The 17156-nt window shown below is 33.2% G+C and overlaps 1 protein-coding gene across 2 annotated transcripts in view; it reads left to right on the top strand.

Moving 5' to 3' along the window:
- Positions 1 to 17156, top strand: part of RASA1 (RAS p21 protein activator 1) — a 105473-nt gene that overhangs the window by 47823 nt on the left and 40494 nt on the right. For both annotated transcript variants that reach the window (XM_055086650.1, XM_055086651.1), the window contains exons 2-8: positions 1264 to 1416; positions 2404 to 2543; positions 3129 to 3195; positions 6527 to 6644; positions 9741 to 9772; positions 14082 to 14134; positions 16562 to 16712. In XM_055086650.1, coding sequence (XP_054942625.1) covers positions 1264 to 1416; positions 2404 to 2543; positions 3129 to 3195; positions 6527 to 6644; positions 9741 to 9772; positions 14082 to 14134; positions 16562 to 16712 — 714 coding nt within the window. The remainder of the gene's footprint in view (positions 1 to 1263; positions 1417 to 2403; positions 2544 to 3128; positions 3196 to 6526; positions 6645 to 9740; positions 9773 to 14081; positions 14135 to 16561; positions 16713 to 17156) is intronic.

Here is a 17156-nt window from a genome sequence, read left to right on the forward strand (position 1 = left end):
AGGTATATCAATGTAATATGAATGTTTATTGTTTTCCTCTGAATGTTTCAAGTTAGACAAGTACCAAAGGAAAGTGCAAAAATATTTCATAACAATTACTTTGTAGATTTGTTGCCATGACCATATGAAAATTCCAGTCTGTTTCTAAGTGTGCTTCTGTTTATATCAATCCATGTGGCTTTTATAGTCATAGATTGGTAGTATGGATAATGCTAGAGTTGTAGTCATGGTATAGCCAGTCATTTAAGCAAATCATCTAGTAGTATGGCAGATAGAAGATAGTTAAATTGAGAGCAGGAAAGTTAAAGGGACGAAGGTATTATTTATTGGTTTGGCCAAAAATTCGTTTGGGTTTTTCTGTAAGATGTTATGGGGAGGGGCCTCCCTGGTGGCGCAGTGGTTGCATGTCCGCCTGCCGATGCAGGGGAACCGGGTTCGCGCCCCGGTCTGGGAGGATCCCACATGCCGCGGAGCGGCTGGGCCCGTGGGCCATGGCCGCTGAGCCTGCGCGTCCGGAGCCTGTGCTCCGCAACGGGAGAGGCCACAACAGAGGAAGGCCCGCATACCACAAAAAAAAAAAAAAAAAAAAAAAAAGATGTTATGGGGAAACCAAACGAACTTTTTGGCCAACCCAGTATTTCCCACGTTTGTTAAATAAATTTGAAGAGTTCAAATGTGTGGTTATGGAGTGGATCATCTTAAGACAAAAGAGAATAATCAGCTTCATATTGAAATAGGAAGTTAGAATAGCAGCCTTTAGACAGTGTCATTCTGTTTTCCTATTTTAGGGCACAAACATTAAAATGGAATAAAGTTTTATTTTCTCCCAGGTACCATGTGCCTTGTTATATCAAGTCTTGGTTCCTCAGTATATAGAGAGGTAGTAAATGAACCATTTGTTTCCATTTGTCCATCTTACTCTTATTTTTCTAGGTAGGCATTAGATTGTAATAAGTGTTTGTATCTTGAACAGGTAGACAGTCCTGGAGGTAAGAGAGATGGGCAGAAATAGAAGAGGTGAATATGTGACGTGATTAGGCCTGAGCTTATCGAACAGATTAAAAACTGAGTAAATGAATTATTTTTGAGAGACTGAGAAATTAAAAACAATTGAGTTAAAATTGGAATGACTGGTTCAGAGTAAAATGTAAATGTCTTAAGTTACATGTAGGTATGTAAAATCTGTAGTAGTATGTTTTTCAACTGCCAATAGTAATTTTATGGTTGCTATTTTTATTCTAATCTCTTAACCTTTTTTCTTAGGTGGTATCATGGAAAACTTGATAGAACTATAGCAGAAGAACGCCTCAGGCAGGCAGGGAAGTCCGGCAGTTACCTTATAAGAGAGAGTGATCGGAGGCCAGGGTCCTTTGTACTTTCATTTCTTAGCCAGACAAATGTTGTCAACCATTTTAGGTAAGTCTTTATTCCTATTATGAGGCTACATACTGTAGCTATTTTGCTGTAGTATTCATAAATATACCTGCTTTAGTGACATTTAAATAATGGAGAAAGAAATGTGTTTTCAATTAAATGATTTAATAAGTGATTTAGAGTAGATACTATTGAATGCTTACTTTTTTTTTAAAACAGTATTATTGGACTTTTTTGTGCTAATCATAAGTATCGTTATCACTTTTAAAGTATAAAGAATTACAAAGAAACTTTGAGTGGTAAAGCAGAAACAAAGGAAATGTATACTTTCAGACCACAGAGTAACAGAAAATACAAACAGTATTTTAAGAGTGCAGTTTAATTCATTTTAGCTTCACTGTTCTGAAACTTTTTGCAGACATTCATTTCAATTAAACAGGCATCTAGATTTTCAAGTACAGATATCAAAGTCTGTATCAATATATTTACATATATTATTGTCTTTGATTTCATTTTTATGGGAGCCATTGAAAAAAAATCATCTAGTGCCTGTAAAGTTAACTGATAAAATGTTTGTATACCCTTAATTTTCAGATTTTAAAATAGACGTTGAGTACTGTCATACCACGTGTAAAATGTGAAATTATTATTATACTCTGTAAATATTTCAAGAGATCTGTAAACTACTTTTAGCCAAAGAAAACTAATTAAAACTGCTATTTTGTCTTAAATATGGAAAGTAAGAAGAGTTATCTGAGGATGGATTTATAAATATTTTAATGAATTATGTAATTGAGGTTTATAAGTCAGATATGTATTTCATATCAAATGCATACATGTATCTTTTCAAAAGAAATAAACTCACGTAATTTGCATACGGTGAAGGTATTAATAAGTGGTATTTTAATATAAGGATGCAGATAAAGGAAAAGTATGAAAATTATAGGTTTATAATTTCTATGGAACTTGGTCTTAAAAATTGGTTATAAAGGTTTTTGTTTTACTGTATTTTTTTTCCTGTACAAATAGGATTATTGCTATGTGTGGGGATTACTACATTGGTGGAAGACGTTTTTCTTCTCTGTCAGACCTAATAGGTTATTACAGTCATGTTTCCTGTTTGCTTAAAGGAGAAAAATTGCTTTATCCAGTTGCACCGCCAGAGGCAAGTAAAATATCTTTCAAAACTTTATTATTTCACCTTACTAATGGGGTTAGCTCTTGTTCAGTTTCTCGTGTTGTTTATTATAATATAATTCAAGATTTAATTCTGGCTGTAGTGTCAGAGCATAACTGGCAACTTCTTTAAAAAAAAGAAAGAGTAATTTTTCTGTTACTTTGTATTTAAGTTACTAGATTTTTTTTATCGTACTGTATGGTGATACCCTAACAAATATTTCTGAATGAGTGAGGAGTAATTACTGATATCATAGTGCTAATGCTGAAGTTGCTGCAAAATTCTGAAATGTCTTCTGCATCATTGGAGAAAGGTTACTTTATATGTTGTGTAGTGTATTTAAAATTAAATGATAACTCATACTGTTCAAAGAATTTCTGTACAAACAACAACAAAACAAGATGAGCATTTCCAGGGTTTGGGTATTTACAGCCTCAGTAAAAAATAGTTTGAATGATCCTACAGAATTTATAATGTGGAGTTTTACTGGCTTTAACTTTGTGTGGACATACCCAATTTGACTTTGACATAGAAAGGTTATCTTTTGTAAATCAATTTTTTTATGGTTTCTAGCCAGTAGAAGATAGAAGGCGTGTTCGAGCCATTCTCCCTTACACAAAAGTACCAGACACTGATGAAATAAGGTATTTTATAATATAATCTCATTTATAGGCATTTGAAACAGGCATTTGAAAGACTGAAAATTTGTTGCTCTTGGGACTAGGAAGGTTTTGGAAATTGAGGAAATAGCATCCAGCAAAGCATGCCCTTAATATTAAGTCCATTGTTCCTGTCCCCCTGTGTTGGCTTACCTGTTCAGAGTGTGAATTTGGATCAGAGAGGCCACAGTGAAGATGACAGGAGAAATAACTTACCTTTTATTAGACTATCTCTGACAAAGTAAGGAGAGTTCTTATATATAATTTGTTTTTATTTCTATAGAATTTGATTTATTATATAATTTGATAATTATCAAATTATCTGTATCTTTCTATAAGTTGTTTAGCTTTCTGATAGAAAATTTGTTTATTACTGGTAAAATGTTAAGGCTACTTTGAATAATTACTGATTCTGAGTTTACAGCTTCTCACTGAAATCAACAGCAGCATTTAAAATGTAGTGATAACTTTTGGGAGGTACTAAAAATTTCTGGAAATACGGTATTTTAAAAAACAAAGATTCAACTATCTGAAATCTCCAAGTAGGCATTCCATTTTTATATGATTATCCTCAAAATAACTTTTCATTTAGTTCTTATTGGCACACCTTTATTTGTGATCTAAGCTGGAAAAGCCAGTGAAAGAAAGAGAAGGGAAAGAAAAACAGCACTGAACTGCAAATTCAGGAATTTTGGATAATTTGTAAATTCCCAGTGGGATCATCTAGGACAGCAGCTCTCAAAGTGTGATCCATGTAACCCTGGGGATCCTTGAGATCCATTCAGAAGATTCATAAGATCAAAACTATTTTCATAATAATACTAAGACATAATTTGCCTTTTTCACTGTGACATTTACATTGTGGTTCAGAAGCCATGGATAGTAAAACTGCTGGTGTCTTAGAACAAATCAAGGCAGTGGTAACAAATGTACATCGTTTTTCACTGCCCCATGCTTGCAGTTAAACAAAAAAAGCCAGTTTCGCTTACGAATGTTCTTGGTGAGACAATAAAAAATATTTGTTTTATAAATCTCAACCTATGGCTACACATCTTTTTAATATCTTTGTGATGAAATGGGACATACTCATAAAGCACCTCTACCGTGTACCACAGTTCAATGTCTTGAGGAAAAGAGGTGCTTTGAGAGCTGAACTAGCTGCTTTTTTTTTTTGTGCACATCATTTTCACTTAGGAGAATGACTGACAGGCAAATTATGGTTATTCAGACTTGAATATTTGACTTTTGTTTTTAAGAACAGAGTGAATATGTTACTTCAAGGGAAATAACTGGCAGTATTTGTTGCCAATGACAATTTGAGCTTTCGAGGAAAAGTTAGTATTTTGGAAACCCTATATTTGCCATCAGGAGTTTGACAGCTTCCTAGATACTTAATGACTTTTCTGATGAGATTGGTGCTGATATTGAAGAATGTGATGTTTTGATACTGTATAATGTGTTTATATCTGGATGATCTGCATAGCTCAGTGAACCAGTATTTTCTAAATGATCAATGCATGATGTTACAAAATTATGGCTGGGTAAAAGATCCATTCACAGTGCAAAATAGACCAATAGAGGTTTTTGGAATGGTACAGAAAGTTCATTGATACATAGTTTTAGATTCCACATTACAACCAACCTCCAAGAAAGTACAACTAGTCAAGTTTTGGGGTTAATGTAATAGAATATCTATAATTATCTGAAAGGCTATTAAAATACTCATCCCTTTCACAACTACATATTTGTATAAAGCCAGATTTTCCTCATATACTTTAAGCAAAAAAACCATATAGCAACAGATTGAATAAAGAAATGGATATGAGAATCCAGCAGTTTTCAGTTAAGCCAGACATGAGATTTGCAAAAATGCAAGGCAATAATATTCTTATTAAACTTGTAAAGATTATAATTATTTTTCATTTTTTATGTTACCATGTTAATAGGGTATATTATTATTTTAAAAGGAATTAATAAATATTTTTAAACATTTATGTTTTAAATTCTAATATGGTAATTATCAATAGATATAATCCATGTAAATGAATAAATGAAAGCCTGTTAGGGTATCAATTTTTAAAACTGTAAAGGGGTCCTGAGAGACCTTCCAAAAATTGAGTACTTCTGATCTAGGAAGATGAAAATTTAAACAAGCATTAGAATGACAGAAATATGTATGAAGTTATGAGTCTTTTAAAATTTATATATACCTGAGAAGTGTTTTTTTTTGTTTGTTTTTTAAGTAAAAACATCTGAAGATTAATGAGATTTAATAAAGCACTTTAACCTGTTTTGAGGAAAAATGCAAAATCATGCATAATGAATCTTAGGATTATGATGTTTCTGCCAGTAAGCTTTTTATTTTTCATGTTTTTGTTTTTTGCATCATAAAAAGTTTGTAGTATAGAAACAAGTCAGGGCTTCCCTGGTGGCGCAGTGGTTGCGCGTCCGCCTGCCGATGCAGGGGAACCGGGTTTGCGCCCCGGTCTGGGAGGATCCCACATGCCGCGGAGCGGCTGGGCCCGTGAGCCATGGCCGCTGAGCCTGCGCGTCCGGAGCCTGTGCTCCGCAACGGGAGAGGCCACAGCAGAGGAAAGCCCGCATACCACAAAAAAAAAAAAAAAAAAAAAAAAAAAGAAACAAGTCAAAATTAAAAAAAAAATCTCTTAGGACTGCTTTTGACCAAAAATGAAACTTGTCATTTCTCATTTCTCTTTGACTTCTATTTTAACGTATTTATTTAGGTGGTTGGTTCCGGAAAGGAACAATTTATACTTGGCTAAGTGGTAATGTCTGCCCCCTTTCAGCTAGTGAAATACTGGTCATTGTTAAGGGTTGTAGAATCGAGGTGTAGAATGCAGTATTCTGTGCTTATTCAAAAAGAGTGCATCTGAAGCCTCGTGTACAAGTTTTTATTCTTGAACTGGTCCAAGTAACAGTGAAGCTTCAGATATTTTAGAGAAAAACAAAGTTTTCAAAGGTATGAGAAGAGATTTACCTACTATAACTTTGGTTTGTGAATATTAAGACTTAAAGGAAAATTTATTTAAAATATACATATATATTACAGATAGGGATATAGATACAGGGTCAATGGTAGCATCCAGTCAATCTTAAAACCTTAAGCACTCAAAGGCATTTGTTCAAGCCTAAAAGGAAAAGTTCAAGGAATAACTGATGGTTTTATATCGATGACATACATCAACAACTTTTTTTCCAGTATCATATTATCTCTGTGAGGTGGTACATAATCACTTAAATTTTCATGTTTAAAAATTTTATTTAATTTTAATAACTTCATAATTGCTATTTTCAGTTTCTTAAAAGGAGATATGTTCATTGTTCATAACGAGTTAGAAGATGGATGGATGTGGGTTACAAATCTAAGAACAGATGAACAAGGTCTTATTGTTGAAGACCTAGTAGAAGAGGTGGTAAGTTTTGTTCTTTTCTTCTCCTTCTCAGAATTCTAAGTACTTTTTAAATTTTGGAACTTGTCCATAATCAGGGAAATTAGCTATGGATATATTTCTTTTATGAAAAACCTCAATTCATAAGTACAAGTAATTTTTCATTAAAACGTATTTACTGTTGGTAAATGCTGTTTATTTGTAAAGAGCACAACCAAGCTAGCATGTTTTAATCTGTAGTTGCCAATTTTCAGAATGTTTTCATGAATTTCTAAGAATTAAAAATGTATTAACATGGTATGTTTATTTGTATCCCTTTTTGTCTTCTTGGTCTTCCTCATAAATGATGTTATGTCCAACTGATCATGGAATCTCAAATGGTTGCACGTTTGCTTTCAAACTCTATCTCCCAAATATATGTATAACTTTCTAGTAACCTTGGAAAAATGGAGTTATATTACACATATATTATCACATGGTTCTATATTTTTAATATTTCCCTTGTTTTCAATGTTATCACAAAATACATTATCAGTAGTCTTAGACACTATAAATAATCGTGTTTGTGCATTTTTAGATACAGATCAGCGTTCAAGCAGCATATGCATTTCAGATACAGTATTATCACTGAAACAATTAAACATTGTATTATAGTTTTGGAATTCACTCTTCTCTTTCGGATTTGTCCAGCAGGATGGAATGGTTGTCTTATTTTTTACAACCCCCAGAGTGACTGTTTTTAAATTATGCCTTGAACCTGGTAATATGCTGAAACCTGTGCTCTGATTATTGTTCCAGGAGGACGGCAGTGGAGAATATTTTTCTTTGCTATTAATTCTCTTGTCTGCCTATTCTGGCAGCCAGATCTTGATATGTAGCAGTAAAACATACTGAGGAAAAGTGGGAGGAGTTGAGGAAATGGTATGACACGTTCCATACTCATAGTCATATAGTTACTTAGTGGAAGAACTGGGATTAGAACTAATTCCTAGATTAGAATTCTGTATTCTACAGCAAGAGTGATATTTATTCTGTATGGACAGGAAGTGTTCAAACTGAAGAATCTTAACATCTACGTTAGTTTTACTACAAAGTTTCTTAGTAGTATGTTGGATTTTCTTTCTGCTGTAACCCCCCTACCCCCATTATTCTGATTATTTAAAGGAATTGAAGTGTAGTTGAACTTTTCTCTCAAGCTCTTGGAACTCTGGGTCAAATTTAACAAGGTAAATTTTAATAAGGATGAGTGAAAATTATCCATTGAATACAGGGGAAAAAAAGCCCAGTTTAAGATAAGGAGACATGACCTAACATACAAGGAAAGAAAAAAAAAGTAGAACAAGTTAACAACTCAGTGTGAGTGAACAATGTGATGTGGCTGTTAAAAATGAATATGGTCATACTTTGAATTAGTAGTGGAATGGTTCCAAGTTAGAATTATAAACAGTTTTTACTTCAATATTTAGAATAATTTTTCATAATGGTCTTCATTGGGACCCAGTGAATCCTTGTAGATTGGAGAGCCATTTGGAGATTGTCTAGATTTCAGACATTTGATTGCTGGATGGATTTAAGGAATTTCCCACCCTGAAATTCTAATTTTCATTACTGTTCTCCAAGCACATTTGTACTATATTATGTCTTAATTCCAGAATGTAAGCTCTGTGAGGATTTTTGTCTCTGATTCAGTGTGTCCCTGTTGCCTAGAATAATGTCTGGCATTAGCAGGCATTCAGTAAATGTTTGTTGAATGAATGGATGTCTCTATGCCTATTCTTTTCCCTCTTCCTTGACACTCCTGCCCTGCTAAACTGCTTTGCAAAATTTGATTCATCTATCACTTTGGCTCAGATGTTGCCCCTTTTTTCACACCCTTTCTTAGGCTAAATTGTTTCCTCGTGTGTTTCCATATCACCTTGTTAACGTTATATCCCATTACATTTAAAATTAATTTATTCTGCAAACCTCTTATTTAGAGATTAACTCCTTTTGGGCAACGATAATGCATTTTGTTTTTATGTAATTTGTTTTTAGCATTTTGTAATATAGAAGGCATGTAGCAAGTGTTTGATTTTAATTTGGTTAGATATTTGATATTTGAGTGAGGACCAAATTTAGGGAAGTAAATCCATGTGTACTTAGTTCATTTTTCTACTCTTTCCTTTGTTATTCAATGGAAACTCGATGCCAGGTACTGTGCTGGGTACTAGGACTACAGTTCAACAGATATTCAGTGAAAATTATGTGCCAAGCGTTGTGCTAGTGGTTGTGGTAATCAGTGTTAACAAAAAATGGCTCAGGTCTTAAGATGCTTATAGCCACGATAATGGAATGAATATCACCTAGTATATCTTAAATAATGGCAATATCAAATAGAGTAGGGTAAATTTCAAAAGATGAAAAAAGAAGGATGTCTTTTCTATTCAGAGTAAAAGTTCATGTTTATGTTTTAGGGACTCAGTGTCTTACTGAGGAGGTAGTGTTTGAGATAGATCCTGCCTAGATCGTTTAGGTTTTAACTAACAGGTAGGAAGTAGGGAGTGGAAAGGACATTCTAAGTAAAAAAGAGCAAGCTACAGTGGTGGGAAAATGTAGACTAGCAAAGAGGTAGTTTATGAGTGACCATGGTATAGATAACCAAAGAGAAATGGTAGTATGAGACAGGAAGTGTAGACTTGAGTCATATGGTAAAGGATTCTGGTTGTAAACTGAGGAGTTTGTGGGCAGTAGAGAGGTACTAAAGGTCTGGTTTTTAAAATTTATTTTTGTTTGGTTTGGTGTTTCTGAATGCAGGGCAAAGTTGCAGTTGAAACTGATGAATCTAGATTGGAGTGGTGGGGTGGGATGGGGCACAGAGGTAATTATACTAGTTGGCTGTTGGTAATAGTTTAAGAAAAGAGAGGAGAAGGGCCTGGATTAGAGTAATCACAACAAAGAGAGAAGAGGACTAAGGGGGAGAGTTTTGGAAAGACCTTTCATGAATAGAAACACCTTTTCTTGTATATACATAAATAAATATGAAGGGCAGGGTGTAGATATGTTTGAAGATAAGATTTTATTAATTTTAATAAAAATATATTAATAATTACATAAAAACTGTCCTAATGTCTTTCCCTTTAGGGTCGGGAAGAAGATCCACATGAAGGCAAAATGTAAGCCTGTGTTAACTATTAAAATGGAAAAAAATATATTGTAAACTTACTAATTGGAAAACTTTGATCTAAAAATATTTTAAAAGAAAATTGATACTTCTTGAGCTGACTTAAAAATTTCTTTTTATTTGGCTCAAGAGTTGATTTCTAACTATTTTCTTAAGGACCTAGTGATAATGAAGGTGGCTTATACCTACGTATAACTCTTATATCACCAAACTAAAGACTTTTAGATAAACAGTACATTAATAACATTATGAATGTCATAATTCCTCACATTTTTTTTGTTTTCTTATTGATTTATTCATAGTGTTTCTTGTTTTTGTTGCCATTACCTTTTATGTACTTTATGGTTCAGTTTTTGTTTTTTTAAAGTCAGAGAGCTTTTCCCCCAAATTATGGTTCTTTACCATATTAATAAGATTCTGCAAGGACTTTCTTTTCATAATTTTTTCAGGCTGATTTTAAGTATCTTATAAGGGCTAATTCAAAGACCAGGTATTACTACACCTACTACTTGCCACATTCTTATCTTATATTTCTACTATTTGCTACATTCTTCTCTTATATTCCAGAAGTTATTAGTTACTTTTATGGGAGATCACTCCACATGGTGTTTCAGCTTTGCTCTAATTTTATTAATGTCCTTGAAGATCTTTTTTAGTGTCCTTCTCATCCCTCTTGATATTTATTTGTATATATGTTTTCTTATAAAGGGCTTAACTCTTAAAAAAAATTTTTTTTAACATCTTTATGGAGTATAATTGCTTTACAATGGTGTGTTAGTTTCTGCTGTATAACAAAGTGTATCAGCTATATGTATACATATATCCCCATATCCCCTCCCTCTTGTGTCTCCCTCCCACCCTCCCTATCCCATCCCTCTAGGTGGTCACAAAACACCTGAGCTGATCTCCCTGTGGTATGCAGCTGCTTCCCATTAGCTATCTATTTTACATTTGGTAGTGTGTATATGTCAATGCTACTCTCTCACTTCGTCCCAGTTTACCCTTCCCCCTCCCCGTATCTATAGGGCTTAACTCTTAATCCAAATTCTGTTTTACTCATATTATTTTAATAAACTGTTCATCTAATATGTTTTCAGTGGAATAGTTTTTCTTACCTTCCTGTCGGCAATTATGGATGGAATTTAAGGCTTGCCTCTCAAGTGTTTGCTTATTCTGAATTCTAACCATTAGAACATGAAAACAAACTGAATACTCCACTTTCAGTCATCTAATTTAGTTCCCACCCTTTCTTAAGTGGAACATATGAGATTTTCTGAGTTCATTTTCCTTATTGCTCTGTGTAGCTGCAAAGTAGGCTTCATCAGTGAGACTGTACTTTGTTGATTGTACTAGTTTGAAGTCTTCTCACTACCTATGTGAGGAGTGGCAAATTCTAATTAATGTTTGGAGGAGGCATACAGATAATGTAAGCAAATGAACTGGGTCAGGTGTATATATTCCCATTTTTCTCAAATTACAATAATCTTGATCTTTCTTATTTTCCCGCTTTGATAGCGATCAAGGTACATGGAACTGTTTCACTACTGTAAGAAAATAAAACTGCAAGTGTGGTAGTAAATGGAAACTAACATTCACTGTTTGTATCACAGAAGACTGCAGGAAGTCAAAAACTAGACAATGTTTGCTGGCAGTGAGGTGACCGGTCTGATGTGTGAAAGTGTGTGAGTCTAGTGTTATGAAAGCCTCCTGATTTTCAAGAGAAGCAAGAAATCTATATTTTTATCCCTATTTAAAATAATACCATAAATTCTTTTTAAAAAGAAAAGAAAAAAAAGAGAGGTCAAATACCAATAAACATTTAAAGCTATATCTAGTTTTCTTATAACATAAAGTATAAATCCGTTTCACTGGGAAATCTTTTTTTAAAATTTAATACATTTGTGATCATTCCATATTCTGAACTTTATAGTTTGCTACTCATTTGGTATTTAGCATAAGCTAAATTTGCACTGTTGGTTTATTTTATGTATTTTTCAGCTCCCCCTAATTTCTTAAGGTGTTGACTGGCAGTGAAGCATCCTCAGTAACATCCCCGAGTGCCTTTTGAGACTAAATAGATGGTATAACTTTAGCTGTGTTCCTTTCAGCTCTATATTTCCATGACACAAGTACCAAGTCCTGCTATTTTTATCTTCTAAAATATGTCTTGAATGTGTGCCTTCTTCTCAGTCTTAAGCAACCATATTCTAGTTCAGGCCCTTTTCATCTCGTACCAGGACTTTGATGTAGCAATAACCTCTAAGTTGGTCTTGCTTGACACTTCAGTCTCCTCAAATCCTTTCTTCTAACAGCTAGAATAATCTACCTAAAACATGTGTCTGAGTGTATTCTCACTTAAAATTCTTGCCTGATTCTCTTTACCTTAGCAGAGTCTGAAAAGATCTGATCCAGGTCTTGTGTCCTTTATAAGCCCTATCTCTTGTCATTTCTAGTTTTATATTCTACTCTCCAGCTCGTAGATCTTCAAATGCTGTTTTTCTCCTTCGCTCAAGCTACTTCCTGGGCCAGAATTCCCCTCCGTTGTGTTTGGTTAATGCCTAGTCTTACTTAGAGACTTAACCCATTTATCACCCTTCCCAAGAAGTCTCGTGTTATCTTCCCCCTTATACACCCCACAGAATTGGTGCCCTTCTCTGTTATTCTAAAAATGCCCTCAGCATGTACCTATCACTGCGCTTTGTTATATTTTCTACATTCTTTTTATAGTTATACAGTATTTATGTTCCTTTTTCTTACTAGAATGGGGACTTCCTAAGGTCACAGTCTCATTTTTCTATTATTGGTACAAACCATGTGCTTGAAATATACTCATTTTACATGTGTAATAAATGCCTGAACGAGGAAACTCAGATCCAATCCTTTCAGAGAACAGTATTGCCAATTTGTTCTCTAAATGCTATTTTTTGCTCCCTCCCCCTTTTAAATTCCCTTTTTTCTCCTTTATTCTAGCTATAGAGAAATATAGGATGGGCCTTCGAGGTCATCTAATCAACTATCCACTAGAATATAGAAATGCTGTTTTAGCATTTGTAGTAAATGGTCATTTCAGCTGTATTTGAATGCAGTATGGAACTTTACTGCCTTTTAAGGCAGCCTGGACTGCTCCAGTTATTGTATACTTGTTTCAAATTATTCATAATTAGCATTGGGAGCCTCAGGAAATCTGAATTAGTGAGTTAAGGGTTGGAATAAAGTTAAAGAGAGAAAGTAAAAGTTTAACATTTTATTCATGTGAAGAGGTAAAAATTCAGTTATATTTTATACTCTGACCAATAATAATATGGATAATTTAAAACAGTATGAACAGCCTCTAAACCTGTAACATTGGATGTTAGGGCATTTATATATTTTAGTCTTGTATCCAACTTGTTCTTTAAGCCACGATTAAAAATAATTATAGACCCTAAGAATATATGGCAAAGTGTAGAGAGGTAATCTGGAGTTGTCAGCTTGGTATTAACATATAGCATGTCTTAATCAACAAGATAGATAACAGTCCTTCAGATGAGATATTTTAAGTAATTTAATTACTAGTAACTAATTTTTTAAACCAGATGTATCATTTTATTTTAAGGTAAATTATTTAAATACTTTAGTTATTATATGCAGTAGATTTTTGACTATAATGACTTTTATAATAATTTCTAAAGGCTTATTTTAAGTATGCAGAATATAAAATATTCTAGCAATCTGATACGATAGACCATTAGCTCAAATAGAATTAGTAGTACTAAGTCATTCTTTTCTTTCAGTTCTTGATGTTGGTATCTATTCTTTCTCATCATTCAGTCTTATTTTCTGGCTTTCAGTAAAGTATGAATCAACCATGTTGATTTGAAGAGAGAACTTATAGGGAAATTCACTTTGAGAGAAGTATGAGAAAAATTAATCCACTAATTTTTTTTCTGGGCAGTTCTGGTGGGCTCTACCTCTACCACTACCCCCTTCTAATAAAAAGAAAAAAGAATGCTAGCTATGATGTAAGCTTAACAATTTGTCATTATCAGAATTAAAATCATTGCTGTTTTTGTATTGGTAATTAATATGGAAATTGTAGTTCATACTAGATAGTCCCTAATTTTTCTATATTTTGTTGAACTTAGGCATGTTTACAAAGTATAGTAACAAATGTAAAAGGAATGAGGTCATTTGATCAATTGCATTGCATTTATTTCATTATGTCAGCTTGAATTAAACTTATTATGTTAGTTGTTTAGTTTTGATGGTATAAGAGCAAAAAAGACTTTTGATTTACATATTTAATTTATTCTCTTTTCAAGATGGTTCCATGGGAAAATTTCCAAACAAGAAGCTTATAATTTACTAATGACAGGTATTTATATATTCACTTTCCTTTTCTAATGTTCGTATTTAAAAAGAATAAACAAGTGAACCAACCATTTATCATGTATTTTGCTTTTAGCATTCATTTGATATTTATGTACAGAGAAATTGGTATTCTTGGTTTTGGGTGTTTTTTAGTTGAAAACATGCAGTATAAAATTCAGTGCAGTGTGTTTTCCTTCTGCACCAGGCCCCTGTATTCTTCCTTAGAAGCAGTGCCAGATGAGTGTTTTTTCCTGTGTTTCTAGAAGTTTCATGTCTGTGTCTTTCTTCCTCACCCCTACTTACACCCCCTACACATACCCCCCTCCACACACTCTCACAGGAACATACAACACACTTTTTTCATGTTAAGATGTATTTTGGGAAATTATTCAGTATCTGCATATATAAATTTTCATTATTCTTTTTAATGACCATAAGCTTTCCATTGTATAAATACCATAATTTATTATCAGTCTCTTATAGAGGAATATCATGTTGTTTTCATTTCTTGCTGTTCAGGTGCAGCAAATGTTCTTGCATGTATCTTTGTACACTTGTAGAATTATAAAATTGGGCCTTATTTAAAATATGTTGATTGTAACATTTCCTAAAACTGTGTGGTTACAGAGATACGCAAAATAAAAATTGAATTGTACTGTGGGTTTATTATTTAAAACAAAAACTATTCCATTATCACTTATCCTAACTAAAATTTAAGACTGAATTAATTTAGTTACCAAATATCCCTTCAGGAAACCATGCTTTAGAAGGACTTGAGACAAGTTTAAGCAGTAATCTGTAATTTAGAAGTCTTAGTTCTTTAAAAACGACCAGAGTTCAATGTATATGATGAATAAACCACTGATCATTTAAAGATCTTATCTGAGTTACTGTTCAAGCCATAAGGCATTGCCTTTAATGTAATTAATAGTTGGCTCTTCTGAAAGATTTATGGCAGTTTTAGGAAGTATTCAATTTTATTGTGGGGATATAGGTTAAAAATTCATTAAAGAACATGGTAATTCCACATGGTAGTAACAGAGACCAAATGCTCAACCAAAATGACATGCTACCTGCTTTCAAAGTGGGACCAAAATATTTATTTTAGTGAATTTACTGAATTTTGAATATACATTTATGATTTTGAACTTGCACCACCAAATACCTGAAGCACTCACTCTTGTTTTAGACATGTAAATTGAAAAAGAGCTAAACTTAATTTCCTTACGTTAGTTTTTATTTTCTTTCGGTCATGTGCTCTTTTAAGAGTCTGGTGATTTTCTCCCAGGAAAAATACACATAAGCACTTGCATGCACAGTTCTGCAGTAATCCCAATTTCCTTACGTTAGTTTTTATTTTCTTTCGGTCATGTGCTCTTTTAAGAGTCTGGTGATTTTCTCCCAGGAAAAATACACATAAGCACTTGCATGCACAGTTTTGCAGTAATTCCTATTCTTTGTATTGAACATGAAATTACTTGGTAGTAAGTGCCTTGGATAGATGATTGGAACTATTAGTAATTTACATAAAATGACGTCTGATATTCTAAGTGTTCATTGTGCTTTCCTAAAAGCAATCAAGTTCTGATCTTTTCTGTCATTAGGACTTAAACAGAGAAAAGGTAAAAAAGCATCTTAGTGGTAAAAGTCACTACCAATTGCAGATGACAAAAAGACTTCTCTGAAATTAATATGAAAATAATTAATACATGATAATTTGCTTCTGTATGACTTTTCAAGATCGTGCCTATTAAATGAAATATAGTGCATGTGTATTGATTTTGATTAGGTACACAAATATTTCAGTTGTTTTGAATCTACTTTTGTAAGCTTTTGGTACTATTTTATTATAGTTATGACTTTTTAATGTTTAATCAGAAGCATTACTTAAGTACAGAGTATTCTTAAGTAAAATTCACTTTAACTTTTTTAGACTTTTCTTTTGCAAACAGAATATAGTAGTTTTAGCCAGTAACCCCATCTCTGGTTAGAGTATTCTTATGACAGGTGTAGACTTATTAACCAGAATTCAGTGTTGCACATTTCTGCCCTGTATTTTTATGTAATAAAGACAAGCAACATCATGGGTGGTTGTGACTCATAAACCAGAAAATACAAAAAGAAATATCCTTAAAATTATCTTTATTTTAAACAAGTTTCAGGAATTCTCTGGTGGTCCAGTGGTTAGGACTCGGCGCTTTCATTGCTCTGGCCTAGGTTCAGTCCCTGGTCCGGGAACTAAATCCTGCAAGCCATGCAGTGCGGCCAAAAAAAAAAAAAAAAAAAAAAAAAAAAACCAAAACAAAAGTTCCTGGTGAAAATTTTATATATGTTTTTGACTTTTGAATGTATTTTGTAATTATACTACTTAACGCTTTTTCTTTTTTAATTTGATAATTAGGGAATAAAACTAACAGCTTAATTTTTATAGTTGGTCAAGTCTGCAGTTTTCTTGTGAGGCCATCAGATAATACTCCTGGTGACTATTCACTTTATTTTCGGACCAATGAAAATATTCAGCGATTTAAAATATGTCCAACACCAAACAATCAGTTTATGATGGGAGGCCGATATTATAACAGGTAAGTTGTGAGAAGTTTTTAGTTTTACTTTTGGCAAGGAGAGTTGAAATCTTGATAATGTAATATATCAGAATCAAAATTATATAAAAGTGTCTGACTTTGTAATATTTAAAATTATAAGACATTTAATATAATTTAGTAGTAGTCATATCCAAGAATTCTTTAGCTAGTGTCAAATGTGAATATAAATTAATAACTTTTAATTTCCTTCCAAAATTATGTAATTTTTTGATTATTCACGCACTAGTTATTTGCAGCAAATTTGCTAAGTCCATACATTATCTGTAGGACAGCAGAACATTTAATCTAAGGAAAAGAAAATATATTACCTTTTTTTTTTATCAGTGAGACATTTTAATAGGTCACTCCTTAAGAACCTTTTTAGGGCTTCCCTGGTGGCGCAGTGGTTGCGCGTCCGCCTGCCGATGCAGAGGAACCGGGTTC

Source organism: Physeter macrocephalus, chromosome 8, assembly GCF_002837175.3.
Source record: "Physeter macrocephalus isolate SW-GA chromosome 8, ASM283717v5, whole genome shotgun sequence".
NCBI classification, from domain to species: domain Eukaryota; kingdom Metazoa; phylum Chordata; class Mammalia; order Artiodactyla; family Physeteridae; genus Physeter; species Physeter macrocephalus.